This window comes from Antechinus flavipes, chromosome 4, assembly GCF_016432865.1.
Source record: "Antechinus flavipes isolate AdamAnt ecotype Samford, QLD, Australia chromosome 4, AdamAnt_v2, whole genome shotgun sequence".
In the NCBI taxonomy this organism is placed as follows: Eukaryota; Metazoa; Chordata; class Mammalia; order Dasyuromorphia; family Dasyuridae; genus Antechinus; species Antechinus flavipes.
This window is the reverse complement of record NC_067401.1, coordinates 140357765-140377848: the sequence shown is the minus strand read 5'-3', so window position 1 is coordinate 140377848 and position 20084 is coordinate 140357765. Positions and strand designations below refer to the sequence as shown.

The window sequence follows — 20084 nt, the reverse complement described above, 5'->3', positions numbered from 1 at the left end:
GGCAGACGGGCGGACTGCCCCCCTAAGTAGTGAACTGTCTCCCTACCACAGGAAGTTCCCTCAGAAGTTGGACCACCACTGGTCAGGGACCTTGTAGACCTGAATGTACGACTGAACTTGACCTCAGGGTTCCCTTCCAACTAGGAGGCTGGACACTGTTATCGGGGGCCGAGATATTGTCGGAAGGAGGATGAGTGTGCTAGGGGATGGGACCCGATGGGGTGGGGGCTTGAGGAGGAGAGGGGAAGAGAGGGGAGGGGGCGGCATTGCCGGGCGCGGCCTGCAGGGGGGGCCGGCGGGCGGGTTGAGACAATCGCGGGGAGCCGGCGGAGCGGGGCTGCGCGGGGCGGGGGCTGCGGGCTGTCTGCCGGAGGAGGAGGAGGAGGAGGAGGAGGAGGAGGAGGAAGAGGAGGAGGAGGGAGGGGCGGGCGGTGGCCGGGCCTGTGCCTGTGCCTGTGCCTGTGCTCGGGGCCGGCAGCGGCAGGGGCAGCGGACGGACGGGATGGGCCGCTAGCTGCCTGGGCTACCAGGATGCCGCCGCGGAGCGGGCGTCTGCTGCTGTTGCTGCTGCTGCCGTTGCTCTTTGGAGACGCTTCCCGAGCCCGGGGCAAGTCCCCTCCGGAGCCCCCCAATCCACAGGGTAAGTACTGAGGCCCCTGGGGCGGCTGCAGGGCAGCGCAGCCTCTCCAGGCCCCCATCCTCCCTGCAGAACCCCCCCCCCCTCGTTCTCTCTTCCTCCATTCTCCTGCAGCCCCAAATCCCACCCCAGCCCCCTCCCCTAGGACGCCCGGAAAGCTATTGGAGCTGGGGGGAGGGGGCCAGGGAGATATCCTCGCTCCATTGGGGGCGTGGATCCCATGCTGGAGGGGCAATGGGGAGCAGGGGCGGGGCCGAGGTGTTGGGAAAGGAGACACAATGGGGAGGGCAGGGGCTCCCCAAAACCCCCTCCCGCTGTGGGTTTCTTCCCCCTTTGGCCCACCCAGGCAAATATTGCCCGAGCCATTGTCTGCCTGAAATACCCATTTTACTACTAGATGAGGGGTCCCCCGTTGATCTCCCCTCTGTCCCCTCTCAGGCCTGACACCCACTCCTTTGCTAGGTGTGGAGATCCCTCAGTTGGTTCCACCATCCCCCCAAATAACCCCACTGGTAGATGTTGGTCCCCTCTGGGCCCTGACACCAGCCCCACTGTTAGATATTGGATACCCACATTGGTTCCCTCCTACCCCTACCTTCTGGGCCCGACACCAGCCCACTGTTACAGATTGGATACCCTCACTGGTTCTCCCCCTTCTTTCTGCGCTCTAAGACCACCTCCCACCTCGATACAGGATTGAATGTAGGGATGTATAATCTCAAAATTAGTGTTGATGAAGAAGGAGCATATTTGTGTTGAAGTTAGGACATTAGAACAGGAGGAAGTCAGGAGCCTGCATTCCTTGTGAACTCTCTGAGACCCATCAGTGTATTCTACATTGGAAATCATAGATTTACCTACAGTGGGAACTGTACTATGGGACAAGAAGGAAACTAGGAGGCGTGAGAGGCTGGTGGCCTGAATCCCAACTAACCTAGACTGGACCATTCTTCCCTCTTGTGCCTCAGTTTCCCTACATTTTCCTTCTCTCAAGGAGGAGACACTTGCTTGGGCTCAGGGTTTGTAAGGTCGTATAGAAGCTAGGTACCTCCTCCCTTTTCCCCTCATCTTCTCCTTACAAGAAGGTTTGTTTACAAGGTTTATAAGAAGGATGGTTTGGGGGAAAGAAACAGACTTCCTCCCAAGATCCCTTGACAGAGCTCCTGCACTGGGCCCCCATTATTTGGTCCCTGCTCATCCCGGCCGGATGTGTTTAATCCTCCTCACACACATATATACACACACCTCTGTCAGCTGCTGCCCCTCTTCTCTCCCTCCCATAAGGGGGGAGTCTCTGCTGATTGGGGTGGAATTCACCTTCTTCCCCTATCAGATAGGTGACTCTCTCAATCCTCCTCCACCTCCTGAACCTCCGGGACTTGGGGTGGGTGTAAGAGAAAGGTTGACTTGCTGTTCTGAGCACAGTATTTCCCCTCCCTCCCCCAAGAGCTCAGCAGGAAAAGCAGAGGGGGAGGGGGAGTCTGGCTGGGAAAGGGTACAGGATTTCCTTCTGGAAAAAGACAGAGCTGAGCCTCTGGGGGTGGGTAAAAATGAAATGTAGTAAGTTAAGCATTGGGGGTGGGGGAAGAACCTGGGATCCCAGGGAAGTTGAGAAAAGTACTTCTCCATGACAAACCAGGGATAACCGGGGTCACAGGGAGACTGAGAGCTTATGACTGTCTGCTTAGGATGGTAGATATCTCAGATATCTTCTAAACTGGAATATTCCTTTCTCACCCTCAAATATTGGGGATTTTTGCTGCTATGACATAGCCTCTTCCTCATCAGTCTCCCAAGGGAAAAGTCTCCTTGATGTACAGGATTCCTGGCTATTTGTCAAGATTCTAGTGTAGCAGGATAGGGATAGAGGATGGGCAATAGCAGAGTCCAGGATGTGGGCCTGCCCCAAAACTCTACTGAGGAGTTCCTAGGCTATGGAATGAGGATTAAGATATTTGGTTTAGTTATCACTTTAGATCTTGGTAAATGCTCAGTTTATTTTCTGTGTATGTTTATCTGTCTTTCTCTGTGTCTCTGTCTCTGTCTCCCTTTCTCTCTGACTTTCCTCTCCTTCTCCTTTTCCCTTTCCCTCTCCCTCTTCCTTTCCCTTTCCTTTTCCTTCTCCCTCGCCCTTTCTTTCCCTCTCCTTTTCCCTCTCCCTTTTTCTTTCCCTCTCCTTTCCCCTCTCCCTTTTTCTTTCCCTCTCCCTTTTTCTTTCCCTCTCCCTTTCTCTCTTTCTGTCTCTCTCTCTCTCTCTCTTTCTCTCTCTCTCTCTCTTTTTCTGTCTCTCTCTCTCTTTTTCTGTGTCTCTCTCTGTGTCTTTGTCTGTGTGTGTTCTCTGTCCCTTTCCTTTTCTCTATCCCTCTCTATCTCTCTGTTTCTCTGTGGGCCTTTCTTTCCCTGTCTCTGTCTCTCTGTCTCTGTGCGTATGTGTCTCTCTGTCTCTGTGTGTATGTCTCTGTCTCTCTCTGTCTCTTTCTCTGTCTCCTCCCTCCTATCTCTGGTCCATTCCTTTTGAATGCTGCTACCTTTTTGGGAAACCCTCAGAGGCTGAGGCCCTGGAGCCTGGGACATTCCCTAAAGTGGCTACATTCCAGACCCCCAAGTGTCCCCTTTCTCTCCCCCACCCAGATCTCCCAGCTGTTGAGTCCAGCTGTTCCCAACAAGGCCCAACCCCACTAAAAGCTTCTCTGAATTCCTCTTGAGACTGAGGGGCCCTGCCATCTCTGGGGATCATCACAGTGAGGGACTCAAAGAGGCTTTTACCAGGAGGAGCTTGGTGAGAATTCCAGGGGAAGGAGACTATGACCTCTGTAGACCTCTACAGAACAGGAATAGGATAATCACAGAGTTGGAGGCTTTGAGAAAGACTAGCTCCTGGGCATGTGTAGCTGGGCTAGGATGCCAGGGGTAGCCCTAGCCACACATGCCCAGGAGCTAGATGCCAAATCTAGGAAGCACTTGTCAGCCACTTTGGGTGCTTCTGACAACCAAGAGAGCTTTCATACTCCACCCCCTCTGATGCTAAGCAGAAGCTTATAGGATCCTAGCTATGGAATAGGATTGTCGAACTTTTTCAATATCATGACCCCACTGGCAATCTGAAGAAGTCTGTGGACTCCTTCCCAGCATAATGTTTTTAAATGCATAAAATAAAAATACGTAGGTTTGCAAAGAAAACCAATTGTGTTAAAATATAGTTATCAAAATAATGATAACTCAGATTCAAAGACCTCATCTTAAGAACCCCTGAGAAACCCTCTAATCTAATATTGTCTCTTCATAGATCAGGATTTCCCCTAAAACAGACTAGCTTGGGTTAGCCAGGCCCCTGATCCTGCACCTTAGTTTTTCATTTCTTGCCCAGTCCACTTTGCCAGCCCATCACTGATCTTTAAGAATGCTTGCTCTTTGTAGGACATTTCCAGCTTTTGGCCAGATAGGAGCAGAGGATAAACATTCAAGATTAGCAGACTGAACTTTGAGGAACTTTGAACTCCCAAGATATGTGTGTGTGTGTGTGTGTGTGTGTGTGTGTGTGTGTGTGTGTAGGGAGTGTCTGGCTAGAGCAGGCAGGATACCTGGGATCCCTCCCCCTATGTTCTGGTAACAATCCCCCAACCCCCCTCTTTCCCTTCCCCTGGGGCCCCAGCTCCTACACAGAGCCCTCCCAGGAGGAATGAGGGCATTGTCATAGCAACGACAGCTTGGCTGGGGGTGGGTGATGCTGGCCAGCTCCCGGGGAAGGGCAAACTGTGGGTTAGGGAGTGCCAGGAGACACGTCTAGAAATTGAAGGGTTCCTATGGGTGCAAAAGAAGGAAACCCCAGTGCTGGAGTCTCTGTTGGGGACCACAAACCAAAGGATTTTCTGGAGGCATGAATTGCAGGATCCGTGACTTGGGGACTGGATGAGTAGTTTATGCTTCCAAACACAAATTCCATCTTGTTATCTAATCTCTGAAATCCCTCCTTTCAATTTTTCCTTCACCTGGATCCCTCAGCCCTTTATACCATTCCGCTTTTCTGACCTGGCTTCTCATTCTCTTATCTGAGGTTCCTCAGTTCTCCCCTTAAATCTGTCTCTCAACCTTTTCCCTGCACTTGATTGCTCTGTATTCAAACCATTTCTCCTTCTGCCAAATCTCCTCTCTCCAAATAGCATTCTGTAGCTCTTGGACTGCCATCCCCCAAATATAAGCTCCCCTTTCCCACCTTTTCATACATTTTATTCCTCCTCCCATGCCTCCCTAAATTCCTGACTGTCCTCTACTTCTTTCATTACAGTCCCACATCATATTTATCTCTCAGCCTGGACAGCTCCCCAGTTCTTGGGAGCCTCTAGATCTCCTAGACCTTGACTCTCCTCTCTCCCAACAGAGGTACTCATCAAGGTCCAGGTGTATGTCAGTGGGGAGCTAGCCCCTCTAGCACGGGCCTCTGTTGATGTGTTTGGGAATCGGACCCTGCTGGCCACAGGCACCACAGATGCAGAGGGGGTGGCCACGCTGCCTCTCAACTACCGCCTGGGCACCTGGGTCCTGGTCACTGCTGCCCGGCCTGGCTTCCTCACCAACTCAGTGCCCTGGCGAGTCGACAAGCTGCCCTGTGAGTGTGGGTGTGCTGGGTGGAGCTGGAAGAGAGCATTATTTCCCCATTCCTCTGACCAGCTGACCCTCAGCCCCTTCCCAAAATAGACTTGAGGGGCCCCTGCTGTTGGAGCAGCTGCAACCCAGGCTGGGCCTGGTGGGGCCCAGATAACTTATGAAGCTGTGGGAGTGCAGGGGGAGGGGTCCCTTTTTTCTTCCCCCAGTTGGGAAATACCTCTATCTAGAGGAAGTGGGGAAGGATGGGGGGTGGTGCAAATATGCATCTTAAGCCTTCCTAAACTGATCAGAAGAAGGAAAATCTTAAGAAAGGGGTTCCATATGGTGGGTGGGAAATCAGTGGGGGGATGTAGCCTTGGAGAAGCACCCCACTGGAACAGATGGCACCTCCCTTTCTTACAGTGTATGCCTCCGTCAGCCTCTATCTGCTTCCTGAACGTCCTGCCACCCTCATCCTCTATGAGGACCTCGTGCACATTCTGCTGGGCTCCCCAGGTAACATGGCCTTCTCTATACCTTCTTGCTCCCAAAATCCTGAAGCACATGACACAAGTCTCCTCAGCTCCAGGGAAGCTCTCCTTCCTTATTATTGTTTTCAATGGTACCCCCATCCCCAAGTCACAGTCTCCTTCACAAACCTTCAATCAACCATCAAGCACTGAACTATCCATCCTCTATGGGACTCTCCATTTCACTCCTCAAGCTCCCATCTCTCTCTTTTAAAAATTATTATTATTTATGTGTGTGTGAGAGAGAGGCAGTTAAGGTTAACGACTTGTCCAGGATCACACAGCTAATAAGTGTTAAATGTCCAAGGCTGGACTTGAATTTAGGTCCTCTTGACTTCAGGACTGGTCCACTTTGCCATCTAGCTGCCCCGGCCCCCTTCTCTTTTTGCTTAAACTATGGTGCTAACCTCCTAAATGGTCTTCTGGCCTCTACTTTATCCCTACTCCAATGCATCCTTCATATACTACTACCTTAGCAGTCTTGCTAATGCACCATTCCTCTACTCAATCATCTTCCGTAGCTCCCCATGAAGTACTTACAAAACCTGACTTTAATCTGATCCCACAACCTTCCAGCCTCATCTCACATACTGTTAGGTAGTCAACATTCCAGCTAAATGAGCATATTCTCTACACTACTTTGTTCTTAACCTGTCCTTTCCTGTCTCCCTGCTATTGGTAATACAATATCCTTTACCTGGAATGGACTCTCACTGCCTCCTCCAATGCCATCCCTCAAATTTCAGGTCTTCCTGAGTCCAAGTCGAGTCAACCAGTATTTGTTATCACTTTCTGGGGGACAAATGGTGATGGTTGGATGGCTCAGTGCGCTGAGCCTGTAGTCAGGAAGACCCGAGTTCAAATGCAGCGTCAGACACTTACTGGCTGTGTGATCCTGAACAAGTCACTTCTCCGCTAGAGACGGAAATGGCAAACCACTCCAGTATCTTTGCCCAGAAAACCCCATGGAAAGTGAGGTGGAAATGACTAAGCATCCTGTGACAGAACCTGTGTTAAGTGCTGGGGATACAGAGAGATACAGGCTCAAACGGATTCAGCCTTGAGGAGACTGAGGCTGGTTAAGAGGCTGAGTGACTTGGGCAGTTCCTGCTGCTCATTAGCAGTACTGGAGCTTGGGTCTTCCGGACTCACTGCTTCCTGGGGCTGTCACAGATAAGATTGGAGCTCACTTATCTACACAGACACAGGTATATGCACACATGTACAGAAACACACACTCATACATGCTGATAGGGAGTCGGTGTGTAATCTGCAAACACCAGTTCCTCGCTTGTCCCTCTGTGTCCCTGTCTGCTCGTCCCAGGTGCCCGCTCGCAGCCGTGGGTTCAGTTCCAACGCCGGGCAGCTCGCCTGCCCCGAAGCTCCACCTACAGCCAACTCTGGGCTTCACTTACCCCCGCCAACACAGAACAGGAAATGAGAGCCTTCCCTGCCTTCTTGGGCACTGAAGGCAACAGTTCAGGTAAGGCAGCTTCGGGAGAGTTGAGGATGACCTCAGTGAGGGGACTGTGAAAAAAATGGGGTATCTATTTGACGTGGCTGCATTTCCTACCTCCTGCATTACCTACCTATATCCTCATCCTCCCACAGCCAACAGTTCCTGGCTGGAGCTGACGCCCCTTGCTGCAGTGAGCGTCCACCTGCTGACCGGCAATGGCACCGAGGTGCCTCTGTCAGGGCCCGTCCACTTCTCATTGCCCCTCCCCCCGGGACCTCGAGCCCTTGCCACCAGTAGTGTCCCCGCCTGGAGATTTGACCCCAAGAGTGGTAAGTTCTGGCTGCAGGGCCGTTGCCAGATGGGCAGAGGAGAGGAAAGGAGCAAGAAAGGGGAGCATTGCCAGGGAGGGAGGTCTGAAGTGACTCCCCTGATTTCCTTGCCTCTTTTTCTGCCCCCAGGACTTTGGGTACGGAATGGGACAGGAATGATCAGAAAGGAAGGACGACAGCTCTACTGGACCTTCATCTCCCCTCAGCTGGGTTACTGGGCTGCTGCCCTGGCCTCCCCTGCTTATTCTGGTGAGCAGCCAGTGGGGAGAGGGGGGAGAAGGCCAACCCTAGCCCTGGACAGGAGCTGGCAAGGTTCCATAGAGGAGAGGCTGGGAGCTCTGCTGAAAGGGATCATCGGCTCGCAGGTTCAGAGCTGAAAGGATCCATTGGCCCAGCCTCTCACTCTACACCTGAAGAAACCGAGGCACCTCTCCTCCTTGGCTCTCCCTCTTATCTCTGCCCCTTCATCATGACCCAGCCTCTTTCCTCAACTCTGAAACAAAAAACTTTAGGGACTTGGCCAGTATCACACATTTCTGAAGTAGCAATGGTGGACTGCAAAATCATTATCCTTCCACTCCTGGACTGAAAAGGAGAAATCTTCGTGCTTACTGTGCACAGAGCACTGTGCAAGGCCTTTGGAGGCAACAAATTAGATTTTTTTTTCTTGCTGGGGGAGGCAATGGCAGTTAAATGACACAGCTGGTAATGTGAACACAGGTTCTCCTGAGTCCAGGATCAGTACTCTACCCACCGCACCACCTCGCTGCCCTGATAGAACATAGTCTCTGCTGTCCTGGACCTTGCAGTCCACTGCAGATAAGACACATAAAGATAGAATTATGAGAGATGGATGTATCAGAGAGCTTGGTGCGAGGGGTAAGAGTTTATTACATTTGGAGTTGGGAGATAAGGGAGGGACCAGAGAAAGACTTCTACATGGCAATGTAGCACCTGAAGGTTTTTTTTTTAAATGAGTAGAAATGCAAAGAAGTAATGAAGGATCTTGAAGGCATCTTAGGTTTAGGGAAGAGTGTAAGTAAAAGAAGTGAGAGATATATATAATATATATATATATATATATATATATATATATATATATACACACACACACACACACACACACACACACATATATAAGTATGTATGTATAGGGGATGCCAGGTCAGTTTGCTGTTCAGTCATTTTTCAATCATGTCAGACTCTTTGTGACCCCATTTGGGGTTTTCTTGGCAAAGCCACTGAAGTGGTTGCCATTTCCTTCTCCAGCCCATTTTACAGATGAGGACACTTGCTTAAGGTCATATAGCTAATAAGGCCAGACTTAAACTCAGGAAGATGTCCAGCATTTTATACACGGTGTCCCCTAGCTGACCATTTTGGCTAGAGTGTAAAGCATAGGAAAGGCAGTAATAGTTGATGATGAGGCTGGAAAGTTAGGGCGGTACCCATTTGTGAAAGGCCTCGAATGCCGGACAGAGGATGACTGAAGGATTTTGACCACCTGAGTTGGTGTATAAGGAGGGCCATGGGGCTGTCCTGTCTTAGGCATGAGCAGCTAGAGAAAGCTGGGGAAGGGGATGAGAGGTTAGGCCCCCCCCTCATTCCTCCTTCCTTATCCGGCCTTGCCTCTTCCCAGGCACAGGATTGGTGACTGTGACATCGGGCATCAAAGACATCAGCACCTACCACACCATCTTCCTGCTCACCATCCTGGGGGCCCTAGCTCTGCTTGTGCTCAGTCTGCTCTGCCTCCTCATCTACTACTGCAGGTTGGAGGACAGTTCCCAGACAAGGCCCCCCAGCCCCTCTTCCTTCCTCTGTGCCCTTCAGCACATCCCTCACAAGCCCAGGATGGTCTTGGGACACCTCCTCCTCCACAATCCTTCAGATACCTTGGCTCCCACCCTCATCACTACCCCTCCCAGATACCCCAGCCTTCTTCCTCTACCTGGAGATCCTCCTTTGCACATGCCCTGGGCCCTCAGCTTCATTCCCTAGCACGTGCTCTCCCTTCCCCCTTTCCTGCGCGTTGTTGTTCAGTTCTCTGTGACCCCGTGGTCCATACTGTGGATGGGATTTTCTTGGTGACTTGCCATTTCCTTGTCCACTTCCTGCTCTGACCAGTAAGCTTTCCTAACCCTCAGGCCAGATCCCGGCCCCTCCTCCTCACTCCTCACCTTGGAGAGGAGGGAAAAGGCCATTTCTAAGGGGTTCTTCCCTTTCCTCAGTGCCCATGCCGTGTCCCCTTCCTCCACAGAAGGCGCTGCTTGAAGCCCCGGCAGCAGCTCCACAAGCTGCCTCTCTCTGGGCCCCTGGAAAGCAACAAGAAGGACCAGGCCACCTCTATGTCTCAGCTCCACCTGATCTGTGGGGGCTCCCTGGAGCCCCCCTCCTCAGGGGACGCTGAAGCACCGCCCCCCGGGGCCCTGCACTCTGCCTTCTCCAGCTCCAGAGACCTGGCCAGCTCCCGAGATGACTTCTTCCGTGCCAAGCCCCGCGCAGCTGGCCGGGCGTCGGCAGAGCCCCCTTGTGCCCGGGGACCCGAGGGCTCAGGTCTGAAAGGAGCCCGCTCAGTGGAGGGTCCTGGGGGGCTGGAGCCAAGCCTGGACGAGTACCGCCGGGGAGCCTCGGGAGGAGCCCCCTACATCCATGACCCTCCATCCCCCCCTCCACTGCCCTCGCCCTTTGACCACTTCTTAGGGCACAAGGCCACGGCGGAAGGCAAGGCCCCCGACTTCCTGCTCTCCCAGTCTGTGGACCAGCTGTCGCGCCCCCCGTCCCTCAGCCAAGCTGGCCAGTTGATCTTCTGCGGGTCCATCGACCACCTGAAGGACAGCGTCTACCGCAACGTCATGCCCACCCTGGTCATCCCCGCCCACTATGTGAGGCTAGGGGAATCGGGGACAGCCTCGGGAGACGAATCGGCCCCCGCCGAAGGCGCCGCTCAAGGCCCGGCCCGACCCTTCCCCCAGCCCGACTCCCAGCGCCAGCTCCTGCAGGGCCACCCGGGCGCAGGCAGTGAGGGCGGAGAGAGCTGGGCAGGTGCCCGGTCCACCCCGGTCAGCGGCTCCGTCACCATCCCCGTCCTCTTCAACGAGTCCACCATGGCCCAGCTTAACGGAGAGCTGCAGGCCCTCACCGAGAAAAAGCTGCTGGAGCTGGGGGTGAAGCCCCACCCCCGGGCGTGGTTCGTGTCTTTGGACGGGCGCTCCAACTCGCAGGTGCGCCATTCCTACATCGACCTGCAGGCAGGTGGCAGCAGCGGTGGGCGCAGCACCGACGCCAGCCTGGACTCGGGTGTCGACGTGCACGAGGCCAGGCCCCTGCCCCGGCGCCGGCCGCAGGGCCCCCGGGGGGATGATCGGGCCCCGGCCGCGGCCCCCGCCCCCCCGCCGGCCCCGCCCCGCCTGGCCCTGAGCGAGGACACGGAGCCCAGCAGCAGCGAGAGCCGCACGGGCCTCTGCTCCCCCGAGGACAACTCCCTGACTCCGCTGCTGGACGAAGCGGTAGCCCCCGAGGGCCGGGCGGCCACGGTGCCCAGGGGCCGGGGCCGCAGCCGGGGAGACAGCTCCCGCAGCAGCGCCAGCGAGCTGCGGCGGGACTCCCTCACCAGCCCCGAGGACGAGCTGGGTGTGGAGGTGGGCGATGAGGCGGGGGACAAGAAGAGCCCCTGGCAGAGGAGGGAAGAGAGGCCGCTGATGGTGTTCAATGTTAAGTAACCGCTCCCCTAGGTGGCGCTGTGGTGGCTCGGGGGCGCCCCAGGCCCGGGCCCTCCTCCAACACAGCCGCGCGCCCCAGCCGGCGGTACTGTCCTCGGAGAGGCGTCTGGCGGAGCCCTCCGTCTCCTGAGGCTGTGGCGTCTGGGGTGGGAGGGGGCCCGGGGCTGTACCTCTCCCCTTTTCCTTTCCCGGGGACCTGGGGAGTGGCCAGGAGGAAGCCTCAGGGGGACGGGCAGGGGGGCTGGTGGGGGAAAACGGAGGCTGAGGGAAGGGGGGAAAGTGGGAGGGGAGAGCTTTGTCCCTTCCCAACATATCACGCTCCTCTGGGGGTCCTTCCCCCCTCCCCCAAGTGCCTTTTCTCCCTGGCAGTTCATTAGGAGGAGGGGCTAGGACTTTCAAGGTACCAGAAAAGGAATGCCTGGCCCTAAACCCTTAAAAAAAACACAAAACCCTCTTGGAGGCAGGGGGGAAGGGAGAGACTCCCATCATTTGTACAAATACCCTGTATATAGAAAGCTCTATTGTGGGGAAGATGGGGGTAGGGAGACTGGTCCGAGCTGGGGGAGGGTAGGGGGAGCTCTAGGGAGGACAGGATCCCTGGGCCAGGAATGGGGGAAAAGGGGAGGGCGGGAGGGGGTGGCATGCGTGCTACTCATTCACCAGCCTGCAAAGTTGGCACCACATCATCTAGAACCTGGTCTAGGCCACTGCCAGGAGTGCCCCAGGCAGGCTGCATTGGGAGAGACGGTGGGAACCAAGAGGCTGGCTTGAGAGACAATACATAAATACGATTGACTCTGACTGATGATGCTGGCATTTTTCTTTCTTGGAGAGGAAGGGAGGGAGGGACTGAAGGAGATGGGCCCCCCCATCCTAGGAACCAAACAGAATGAGTCCAGAAGGCCCCTTGGAAAGGGAAAGGTCGGTGCCTGCTGAGGTGGTGCCCCTCGCCCAGGCCTGGCCAGGCAATAGACAAGCATTTTAACAAACTGTATAAATTTTATTGCCGTGTCATCCCCTCTCAAACATCCCCCTTAGGTACAGGAGGAAAGAGCAGTCAGATAAATGGAACCCTCAAAGTCCAGAGGAACCTCCCCCCAAACTCAGATGACTAGTGCTATGGAAAATCATAGCACGAAGGCTTGCCTCTGGCTCTGTGCTGCCCACCGATGCCCCGGGGGCTGAGGTGGAGATCTGAGGGGAAAAGCCCGGACTGGCCTTGCTGCCAGGAAGTTGAATGACCATGATGAGGAACGTGGAGAGGAAGGGGCTGAGAAGACCCACTGTGGGGGAAGCCAGAGCTGAGGAGGCCTGAGTGACGAACTCCCCCTGGCAGCATCCTTACAGCTGGGGCGGAGTGCCTGGAGGAGAGCGGCCAGCCCGTGGGGTCTGTCCCAGTCATAGCAGCTTCCAGAGGTTATCCCACTGAAGCTTCTTCTTTCGAAAACACTTGGTGCCCTTGGCCCCGCAGCGGAAGCCATTGGGACAGCAGTGCAGGCCATCAGGACAGCACACCCCCTGCAGGGAGAAAGACAGCACATGAGGCCCACGAGGCTCTTCGCCAGGGAGCAGGCAGGGCTGGGGGCGGGGGGGACAACAGACAGACCTTTTCCAGTGGGCAGCAGGCCCAGCCCCCAGCCTTGTTTGAGCAGCAGGTCTGGTGGGCGTGGCAGTATCTCCTGCCCTCACACTGCACGTCCCCGCTGTCCATCCCCACTGTCAGGGGCTGGGAGGAGGTGGGGGGCTTTTCCAAGCCTTGTTTTTCACAGGACCTGGCCTTCACATTGCAGGTATAGCCTGACGGGCAGCAGTGCTCGCGATCCTCACAGCACACAGCCTGGAAGAAGTCAGCATGAGGTTCTTGGGCTCTGGCTTCCCCTCCTCCTCACTTCCATGGAGAATGTCCCCAGAAGCTGCCTTTAAGGCAAGGAAAGGAACTTCCACTGCCCCTTTGCCCTGGCAGACCCCAGGACAGGAGGAAGAGAGTTCCACCTAAGGAGGGGGGCTGGGGGCTGAGACTCACGTGGGGAAGCTGGCAGCAAGCCCAGCCCCCTCGGAGGCTGGGACAGCAGGTCTGTCCATCCGGGCACCTGGTGTGCTGGTCACAATCCACAGAGCTAGACGCCGGAAGTTGGGAGGCCGGCCTCTTGGGCAGCCAGGGCACCATGTGGTGCTCCTTCTTACAGCCCTCTGGGTGGCAGACGTAGCCTTCGGGGCAGCAGTGCTTGTGGTCAGGGCAGCACACGGCCTAGTTTGGGGGAGGAAGAAGGACAAGGACTCAGGACAATGCTGTCTAGGAGGGGAGAAGCTCATGGCCAATCCCTGAATTTTCTCAGTGTTCCCATCTTGCTCTTTTCCGGGACTGCCCTCACTCCTTAGAGAGCTGGAAGAGAGTGGAGGGAACGCAGGATCCCCTCCCAGACCACAGTGGGCCCCACTGTACCTTTGGGGCAGGGCAGCAGCCCCACTCCCCCGATTCCAGGAGGCAGCAGGTGGTCCTGGGGGGGCAGCTGGTGGTGTTGTCGCAGGGGACATTGCCCCCCGTAGTGAGGGAAGTGCTGCTCTTCAGCAGTGGCGTGCTGAGGGCCCCCTGTTTACACTGGCCCGCCTCTGTGTCACAGGTGTAGCCATGGGGGCAGCAGTGGATGTGGTCATCGCAGCACACGGCCTGGGGGGCGAAGGAGCGGCCTTTGATCTTAAGGTCACCCCCAGATCTGCAAGGGGAGCAGGAGGCCAGGCCAGTTTGAGGCCTCCCCGCCCCTTCCCTATGCCCTCTACTTTTCCCAGGTACCTCAGGAAACGGGCAACACCCCCAGCTTCCGGACTGCAGGCGGCAGCAGGTGTTGCCATCTGGGCAGCTCATCTGTCCATCACACTTCACCTCCTGCACTGGGGGAGAGGGCCGGGTGACAGTCAGGCACAGAGGGGGAGGGGCACAGAGCGTCTGTGGTCCCACGGCCCCCTCCTCCCCACCTCCTCCTCCTCAGGTACCTGTTTCTGCAGGCAGCTTGGTAAGGAGGTCAGTGGCACCTCCTGCTTTGAAGAGGCATTTACCCTCCTGCAGGTCGCATATGGTGGCCTGGGGGCAGCAGTGCTGTTGGTCTTGGCAGCAGACCGCCTGGGAGAGGGGGGGAGGCTGGGTATAAGCGCCTGGGGGGGGGGGGGCGCAGGCTAGGGCGGGTGGCTGGTGGTGTTGCTCATGCTCACCGCCAGGGGGCAGAGGGCGGCAGAGTCGGGGTCTGCAGGCTCAGAGGCCCGGGTGCTCACACCAAGTCTGAGTCTTTGAAGGAGAGCCCAGGTGGCCTGGACGGGCACCAGCCTGGGAGGGAGAGGGGGTGAAATCCCAGCCCCCTCCCACACTCACATTTGGCAATGGGCAGCAGCCATATGATCCGCTGGGCAGCTGGCAGCAGGTGGTGCCCTCAGGGCACTGGGAATGGGCATCTGGGCAAACCACTTTGGTGACCGTCATCGCTGAAAGAAAAGGGCTAAGATCACTGAGAGGCCCCCAACGAGCCTTGGCCTCAGACCAGTTCTTAGGATGAGCCGGCCCCTTAGTTCCCTTCCCTGCCCCACCTGTCTCACCTTCCCTGTCCTGCTGAGTCTTTTTAGCAAGGGTTTTTTGTGCCCATGGGAAGGTGCCACCACTGGCTGTGATGCAGCGGGCATGAGCCAGGTCACAGGAGGTGCCCTGGGGGCAGCAGTGAATTTTGTCTTCACAGCAAGAAGCCTGGGGAAGATTTAGAGCATTTATGTGCCTCATTCAGATCTCACCCCTTCCCAGCCGTCCTCCAGGACAGGTACCTGGGGCATGGGGCAACAGCCCCAGGAGCCATCCGGCATCACGCAGCAGGTGGAGTCATTGGGGCACTCAAATTGGCTGTCTGGACATTTCACTGCCCTGGAGCTGGCACCTATTAAAACAATACACCAGGATCTTTCCCTAAACTGGTCAATTCTCCCCCTCCCCAAACGTCTTTTCTTCCCCCCAGCCAAAAGTGGAGAGGAAGGATTAGTAGGAGGACCCCCAGACTTGTTTGAGGGCCACGCCCATGAAAACTTGCCTTTGGTGCCAGGTGTGCCCCCCAGTGTCAGACTGCTAATGAGTACTATGCCAGGTAAATGCCACCGCCCTCCCTAGTGCTCATTCCTACAGATGGGGATCATGAAGCCCACATGTGGGTTCTCCCCGGGGCCCACTTTCCTAGAAGCTTTCACTGCCCCACTCACCAACCCATTCAATGAACAGATGTAAAAACTGAGTCCCAGAGGGATCTGCCTACAGTTACACAGGTAACGAGTGGCAAAGCCAGGATTCAAATCCAGCAATTTTTCCCGTCTCACTACCTCCTCTGGTAAATTCCTTCCTCAGCCTTCAACGCTCCCCTTCCTCCCTTTCTACCAGAGGCCCAGCTATTCCATACCTTGTACCTTAAAGCAGGAATGACCATTTGGGCTGCAGTGGAAGCCACGAGGACAGCAGCGATGCCCATTACCACATGCTACCGCCTGGAAGGGGGGGAAGGACGGAAAAGAACTCATTGTCCAGGGGGAAGCAAGAGGAGAGACTACTAAACATTCCCTCCAGCCGCTTTCGGTCATCCCTGAGCCCTCAGTCCTTACCTCTGGGTAGGGGCAGCAGCTGGAGTTCCCCCAAGGGGTGAAGACGCAGGAGAAGCCAGTGGGACAATGGGCATCACCCTGGCACATGATGCCATCTTGTGCATTTTTTGCTACAGATACGGATGGCTGTGAATCCTAAGGAGGACAATGAGATGGGAAAAAAAAAAACCCAGATATGGGAGGGGGCTCAGTTCCTTACTCTACAGGGATCTCTTTAATTTCCTCCTCATTCTCCCTACATCAGGGGGCCAAGATGAGCAGGACTTTTTCACCAATGGGTCTGCCTAGTAATCTTTACTTGTGAGCATTATGGGCACCAGTAAGAAACTGGCAAAATCACTGGGGAGCAGCCAGGGTTAGAAGGGATTAGCAACATCTTCCTGGGTACCAGGATGGGGACTCACCCAAGATGAATCACAGCAATGGTAACCTGTTCTTTCTGGTTGCCTGCAGCAGGCCTTAGGACATAGCTGCCCATCAGGGCATTGAATTCCAGCCACCAGCCCTGTAACCAGGGTCAGCCAGCTCACCAGCTTCCACATCGTCCACCTGTCAGCCAAAATTAAGTCAAAGCTTCATTCAACCATAGGTTCTCTTTTATGCTCGCCAAGCACCCAGAACTCAACCTTATATGAACAGTCACAATTCCTGAAGTCTCAGGGAGGACACGGGACATAGTAGGGTTAGTAGGGGATAAAATCCAACTTCTTCATACAGTCTTCTGTGGGGACATGAAGAGGACATCCTGACACCTCTGTCAGAATCACAGATTGAAATTGGAAGTGACTTCAGAGCTCATCTGGTTTAACCCCTTTATTGATGTAGAGATTAAGGGGCTCAAGGAGGCGGCCCAAGGTCTCCTTGGTAGCCAGTGGCAGAGCTGGCCTTCAAACTTATCTCCTGGACCAAGCATCTAACCAAAACTCTGGGGAAAAGGGAAAAGGAAATACAGTAAGAGGAAGTAGGGAGATGGATCCAGATGGAAAGGTCCCCCAAAGGGAACCATTCCCCATTGCTAGCCTCATGCCTAGCAGTCTTTCTTGTTTAAACTTGCTTCAAGGCTCTATTTTATTGAGGAAAGGCTCACATGATTATACCGGAAACAATGTGGTTGGAAAACTTTCAAAAAGGGAAGTACAAAGAGTCTGTGAGTCAAAGCTCTTCTTTCCCCACCAACCACATTCTCCTCACACCCCTCCCTCCAATCCTGAACAGGCCAAGGGTTAAAGAGGAGTTTATACTCCTAGTCCATATCTAACAAGCCTCTCCCAGCCTGCCCCACCTTCTCTACTGCCCTCGTGCCCACCTACGATGTCTCTTCTCCAAAGCCTGTGGTGCCCATTCCTCAGCACTGAAATGCTGCCCCAATCTAGACTGAACCCCCTGCTTCTCTTGCCATCCCCCGCACCCTCCCCCATGAATCAGCAGAGGGAACTGAGTCTCATGTCAGTGGTACTGGTTCAGACATGTTAGGTCATCTCTTCAAGTTCAAAGAGGGAAAAGACCAACCTCAACAGAGTGGGGAGAGGTGGGAAGAAGGGTTCTGGGGGTGACATTATCTTCCCCAAAGGATGGAGAGATGTAGGGGCAGGAAATTCTTTAAGGGTTCCCTTGCCTAGCTCTTGATTAAGAGCCTATGGAGGAGATAAGGCTTTATGTTATTCTCACTGTGCTGACAAGAAGTTGGGAAGTACTAAAAACTTATTTCCAAGATCATGAGCAGCTAGACAGCACAGTGGATAGAGCACCAGGCCTGAAGCCAGGAAAATCAGAGTTCAAATTCATCTTCAGAAACTGACTAGCCATGTGACCTTGGACAAGTTACTTAACCCAGTCTACCTCAGTTTCCTTATCTGTCAAATGAACTGGAGAAGGAAATGGCAAACCACTCCAGTGTCTTTGTCAAGGAAACCCCAAAAGAGGTCAGAAGAGTTGGACTTGACTAAAAACAATTAAACAGGTTTCCGACACAGAAGTTGGAAAGAGGCCAGATTCTTGCAATCTGAGATATGTTTCTGTTTTAACTTTGTCCCTAATTTCTGTAAGTTTACCTGCCTCACCCCCTCCATCAATAATTGATGGGGAAATGAAATAGGAAGGAAAAAAAAATCAGGGTCATTAAGATTGACAGCCAAGCAAAGAAAATGTGTCATCGTCATTTCCTGACATAAGCCACAGATGAGATAGGGTCTGAGAGGGGAGAAAAGCTTCAAGGTAGGTCTCTGAGGTTGCTATCCTTCTTGCCCCTTTCACCTCCTCTTAGAGATCAAGTTTCCTTGAAAGCCAGATGTCCCCAAGTTGAGATGGGGGAGGGACAAGGAGAGATGAAGCCCTCCAAACCCGATTTAGTTCAGTAGCTGGGACACCATAGAAGTAGTGAGCAATCACAAACTCCACAAACTCCCAGGTATCACTTCATCCTTCTCTGCTCCAGTCATCACAGAAGTCACTTTGATGAGTCATGAAACTCATTTCCTCATCTATAAACCTTTCTTCCCAGAAAAATCCAAAGCACTTAACACTTGCCAGGGTTACATCTGTTTCTTTCAGCCTCTCTGAAGGTCTACACTGGCAGACAGCTAAGACACTAGGTTCCCAGCCTCAACAAAATTATTTCCCTAAGGGGAGATGAAAGCTTTTACTGGAGTAAACTGCTCCTCTCTCTTCCTCTTGGGACCTGAGGCCCTGCCCCATACAAGCCCAACCTCAGACTCTTCCTAAAAAAACACAGCAGAAATACAACTGAGTTTGCAAAAAAGGAATCAGGCTGAGGGAGTTGTGTATACTGTACTGTACAGCACGAAGGGAGTAATCACATTTTAGTAACACTAATTCCCAACCTCATCCCCCTTCTCCTGTTTTTGCTTTTGTCAACTCCAACTAAATCGACTTGCACACCAGGCAGTAAAATGGCATCGAGGAGGGTGAGCCACAGGCAAGGGAAAGTCATTAGGGAGTTGCTGACCCAGACTCCCAAAGGGTTTCAGTCCTTATTCAGTTTCTAGGAATGGAGGGAGCCACAAAGGGGAAAGGATGAAGGGAGACCCAGTCCTGTGGTTGTGCCAGGCTACCCAAGGCTTAATTCTAAACCCAGTGCCAGTCTCCTCACCCCTTCTCTAGGGACAGAAGTGGGGGAGGGGAAACAGATTTTCCACTACCTTCTTCCTGGTTCTGGGGACTCTGACCTAGTAAGTCATGGCCAAGCAAAGCCCAGGAAAGAGAGTGCATTGGGCTGGCACGGGGGAAAGGTGCCCCAGAGGATGCCAGAGTGCCTAGTTTAAAAGGAGGTGGGGGACGGGACACTAACTTCAAAGGAATCTCAGAAGCAAGCTCCCCTTCTTCCAGGGAAGGAAGTCGCTGAGATCGCCGCTCACCAGTAGCATCCCCCTGAAGACTGAACCCCGAAAAAGCCCTTCTTCCCAATTTCCACGCATGGAGAGCCCATTAACCCCTCCCCCACTCCCCAAGCAAAGTCCCGCAGTCCGGAGTCCCGCACCTCCTCAGGAAGCGTCGGAGGTCGGGGGGACGGCGGGTCAGTCCCGCTTACCTGCGCGCACCCCTCACTGCCCAGGGCCACAAACTGCGGGGCCGCCGCACTCGCACCGGACCCCGGCCGGATTTGGAGACTCAGACTCCGCCCACCCCATTCCCTATTGGCTGAGAGCTCCGGGCCGCCCCGCTGTCATTGGCTGCCCCATCCCCAGCGGGGCGAGAGAAACCGGACTCCCTCCTACCCCCGCCACCACCCCCATCCCACCCCCCAATTACAAGCGTGTCATGTGATGGCTTGGTCACGTGATCTCCGGGCTGCCCGGGGTTCCGCGCGTGGAGGGGAGGATCGGAGACTGTGATCGATGGAGAAGGCGGGGAGCGACGGGTTCAGATAATCCCCACCTACCGCCCATTTCTGAACTTGGACGTGTCGCGTGACCTCTCTGACCCTTCCCCCAAGAAGTACTTTTTATCATCCATGTAAGCTGATCCTTTGTACCTGGAGCCAGAGAAGGAAACCTGTAAGAACATCTGTTCCAAGCCTACCCCCTCCCCCCCCCCTTTACATAGCCGGGAAACTGAGGCCCAGAGAAATTAAGTGATTTGCGTGCCCCTCTCCACAACCAAAATTCTAGTAATAATACAGCGCCCATTTATATAGTGCTTCCTCTGTGCCAGCACCGTGCGAAGCGCTTTACAATTAGCTCA

General features: G+C 54.5%; 2 protein-coding genes across 3 annotated transcripts; one reads left to right on the top strand and one right to left on the bottom strand.

Moving 5' to 3' along the window:
• Positions 1 to 453: 453 nt before the first annotated feature.
• On the top strand, positions 454 to 12062 carry FAM171A2 (family with sequence similarity 171 member A2). The gene is made up of 8 exons (XM_051994838.1): positions 454 to 640; positions 5016 to 5243; positions 5645 to 5737; positions 7076 to 7234; positions 7363 to 7539; positions 7669 to 7788; positions 9179 to 9311; positions 9800 to 12062. Exons 1-8 carry the CDS (start codon positions 532 to 534, stop codon positions 11259 to 11261), a joined length of 2481 nt encoding a protein of 826 aa, XP_051850798.1. The 5' UTR covers positions 454 to 531; the 3' UTR covers positions 11262 to 12062.
• A 178-nt stretch (positions 12063 to 12240) lies between these two features.
• GRN (granulin precursor) lies at positions 12241 to 19523 on the bottom strand. 2 transcript variants are annotated; one of them, XM_051994839.1, is made up of 13 exons: positions 19432 to 19523; positions 16289 to 16433; positions 15885 to 16019; positions 15686 to 15770; positions 15066 to 15175; positions 14847 to 14991; positions 14626 to 14735; positions 14253 to 14379; positions 14053 to 14150; positions 13705 to 13929; positions 13285 to 13509; positions 12868 to 13098; positions 12241 to 12779 (listed from the first exon to the last, which is right to left on the bottom strand). In XM_051994839.1, the coding sequence occupies exons 2-13, from the start codon at positions 16424 to 16426 to the stop codon at positions 12660 to 12662; spliced, it is 1749 nt and encodes a 582-aa protein (XP_051850799.1). In that variant the 5' UTR covers positions 16427 to 16433; positions 19432 to 19523; the 3' UTR covers positions 12241 to 12659. The 2 variants fall into 2 exon arrangements, with proteins under 2 accessions (XP_051850799.1, XP_051850800.1); XM_051994840.1 differs by having other exon boundaries at positions 15885 to 16010.
• Between the last annotated feature and the right edge of the window lie 561 nt (positions 19524 to 20084).

Excerpts from the sequence above, each read along its gene's own strand:
- FAM171A2 (XM_051994838.1), top strand. The coding sequence starts at position 532 with ATGCCGCCGCGGAGCGGGCGTCTGCTGCTGTTGCTGCTGCTGCCGTTG. Across the intron at positions 5,738-7,075 it reads CATTCTGCTGGGCTCCCCAG|GTGCCCGCTCGCAGCCGTGG; the intron begins GTAACATGGCCT and ends TGCTCGTCCCAG. Across the intron at positions 9,312-9,799 it reads CTCCTCATCTACTACTGCAG|AAGGCGCTGCTTGAAGCCCC; the intron begins GTTGGAGGACAG and ends CTTCCTCCACAG.
- GRN (XM_051994839.1), bottom strand. The coding sequence starts at position 16,426 with ATGTGGAAGCTGGTGAGCTGGCTGACCCTGGTTACAGGGCTGGTGGCT. Across the intron at positions 16,020-16,288 it reads ATTGCTGTGATTCATCTTGG|GATTCACAGCCATCCGTATC; the intron begins GTGAGTCCCCAT and ends TGTCCTCCTTAG. Across the intron at positions 13,510-13,704 it reads GCTGCTGCCCTGCCCCAAAG|GCCGTGTGCTGCCCTGACCA; the intron begins GTACAGTGGGGC and ends CCCCCAAACTAG.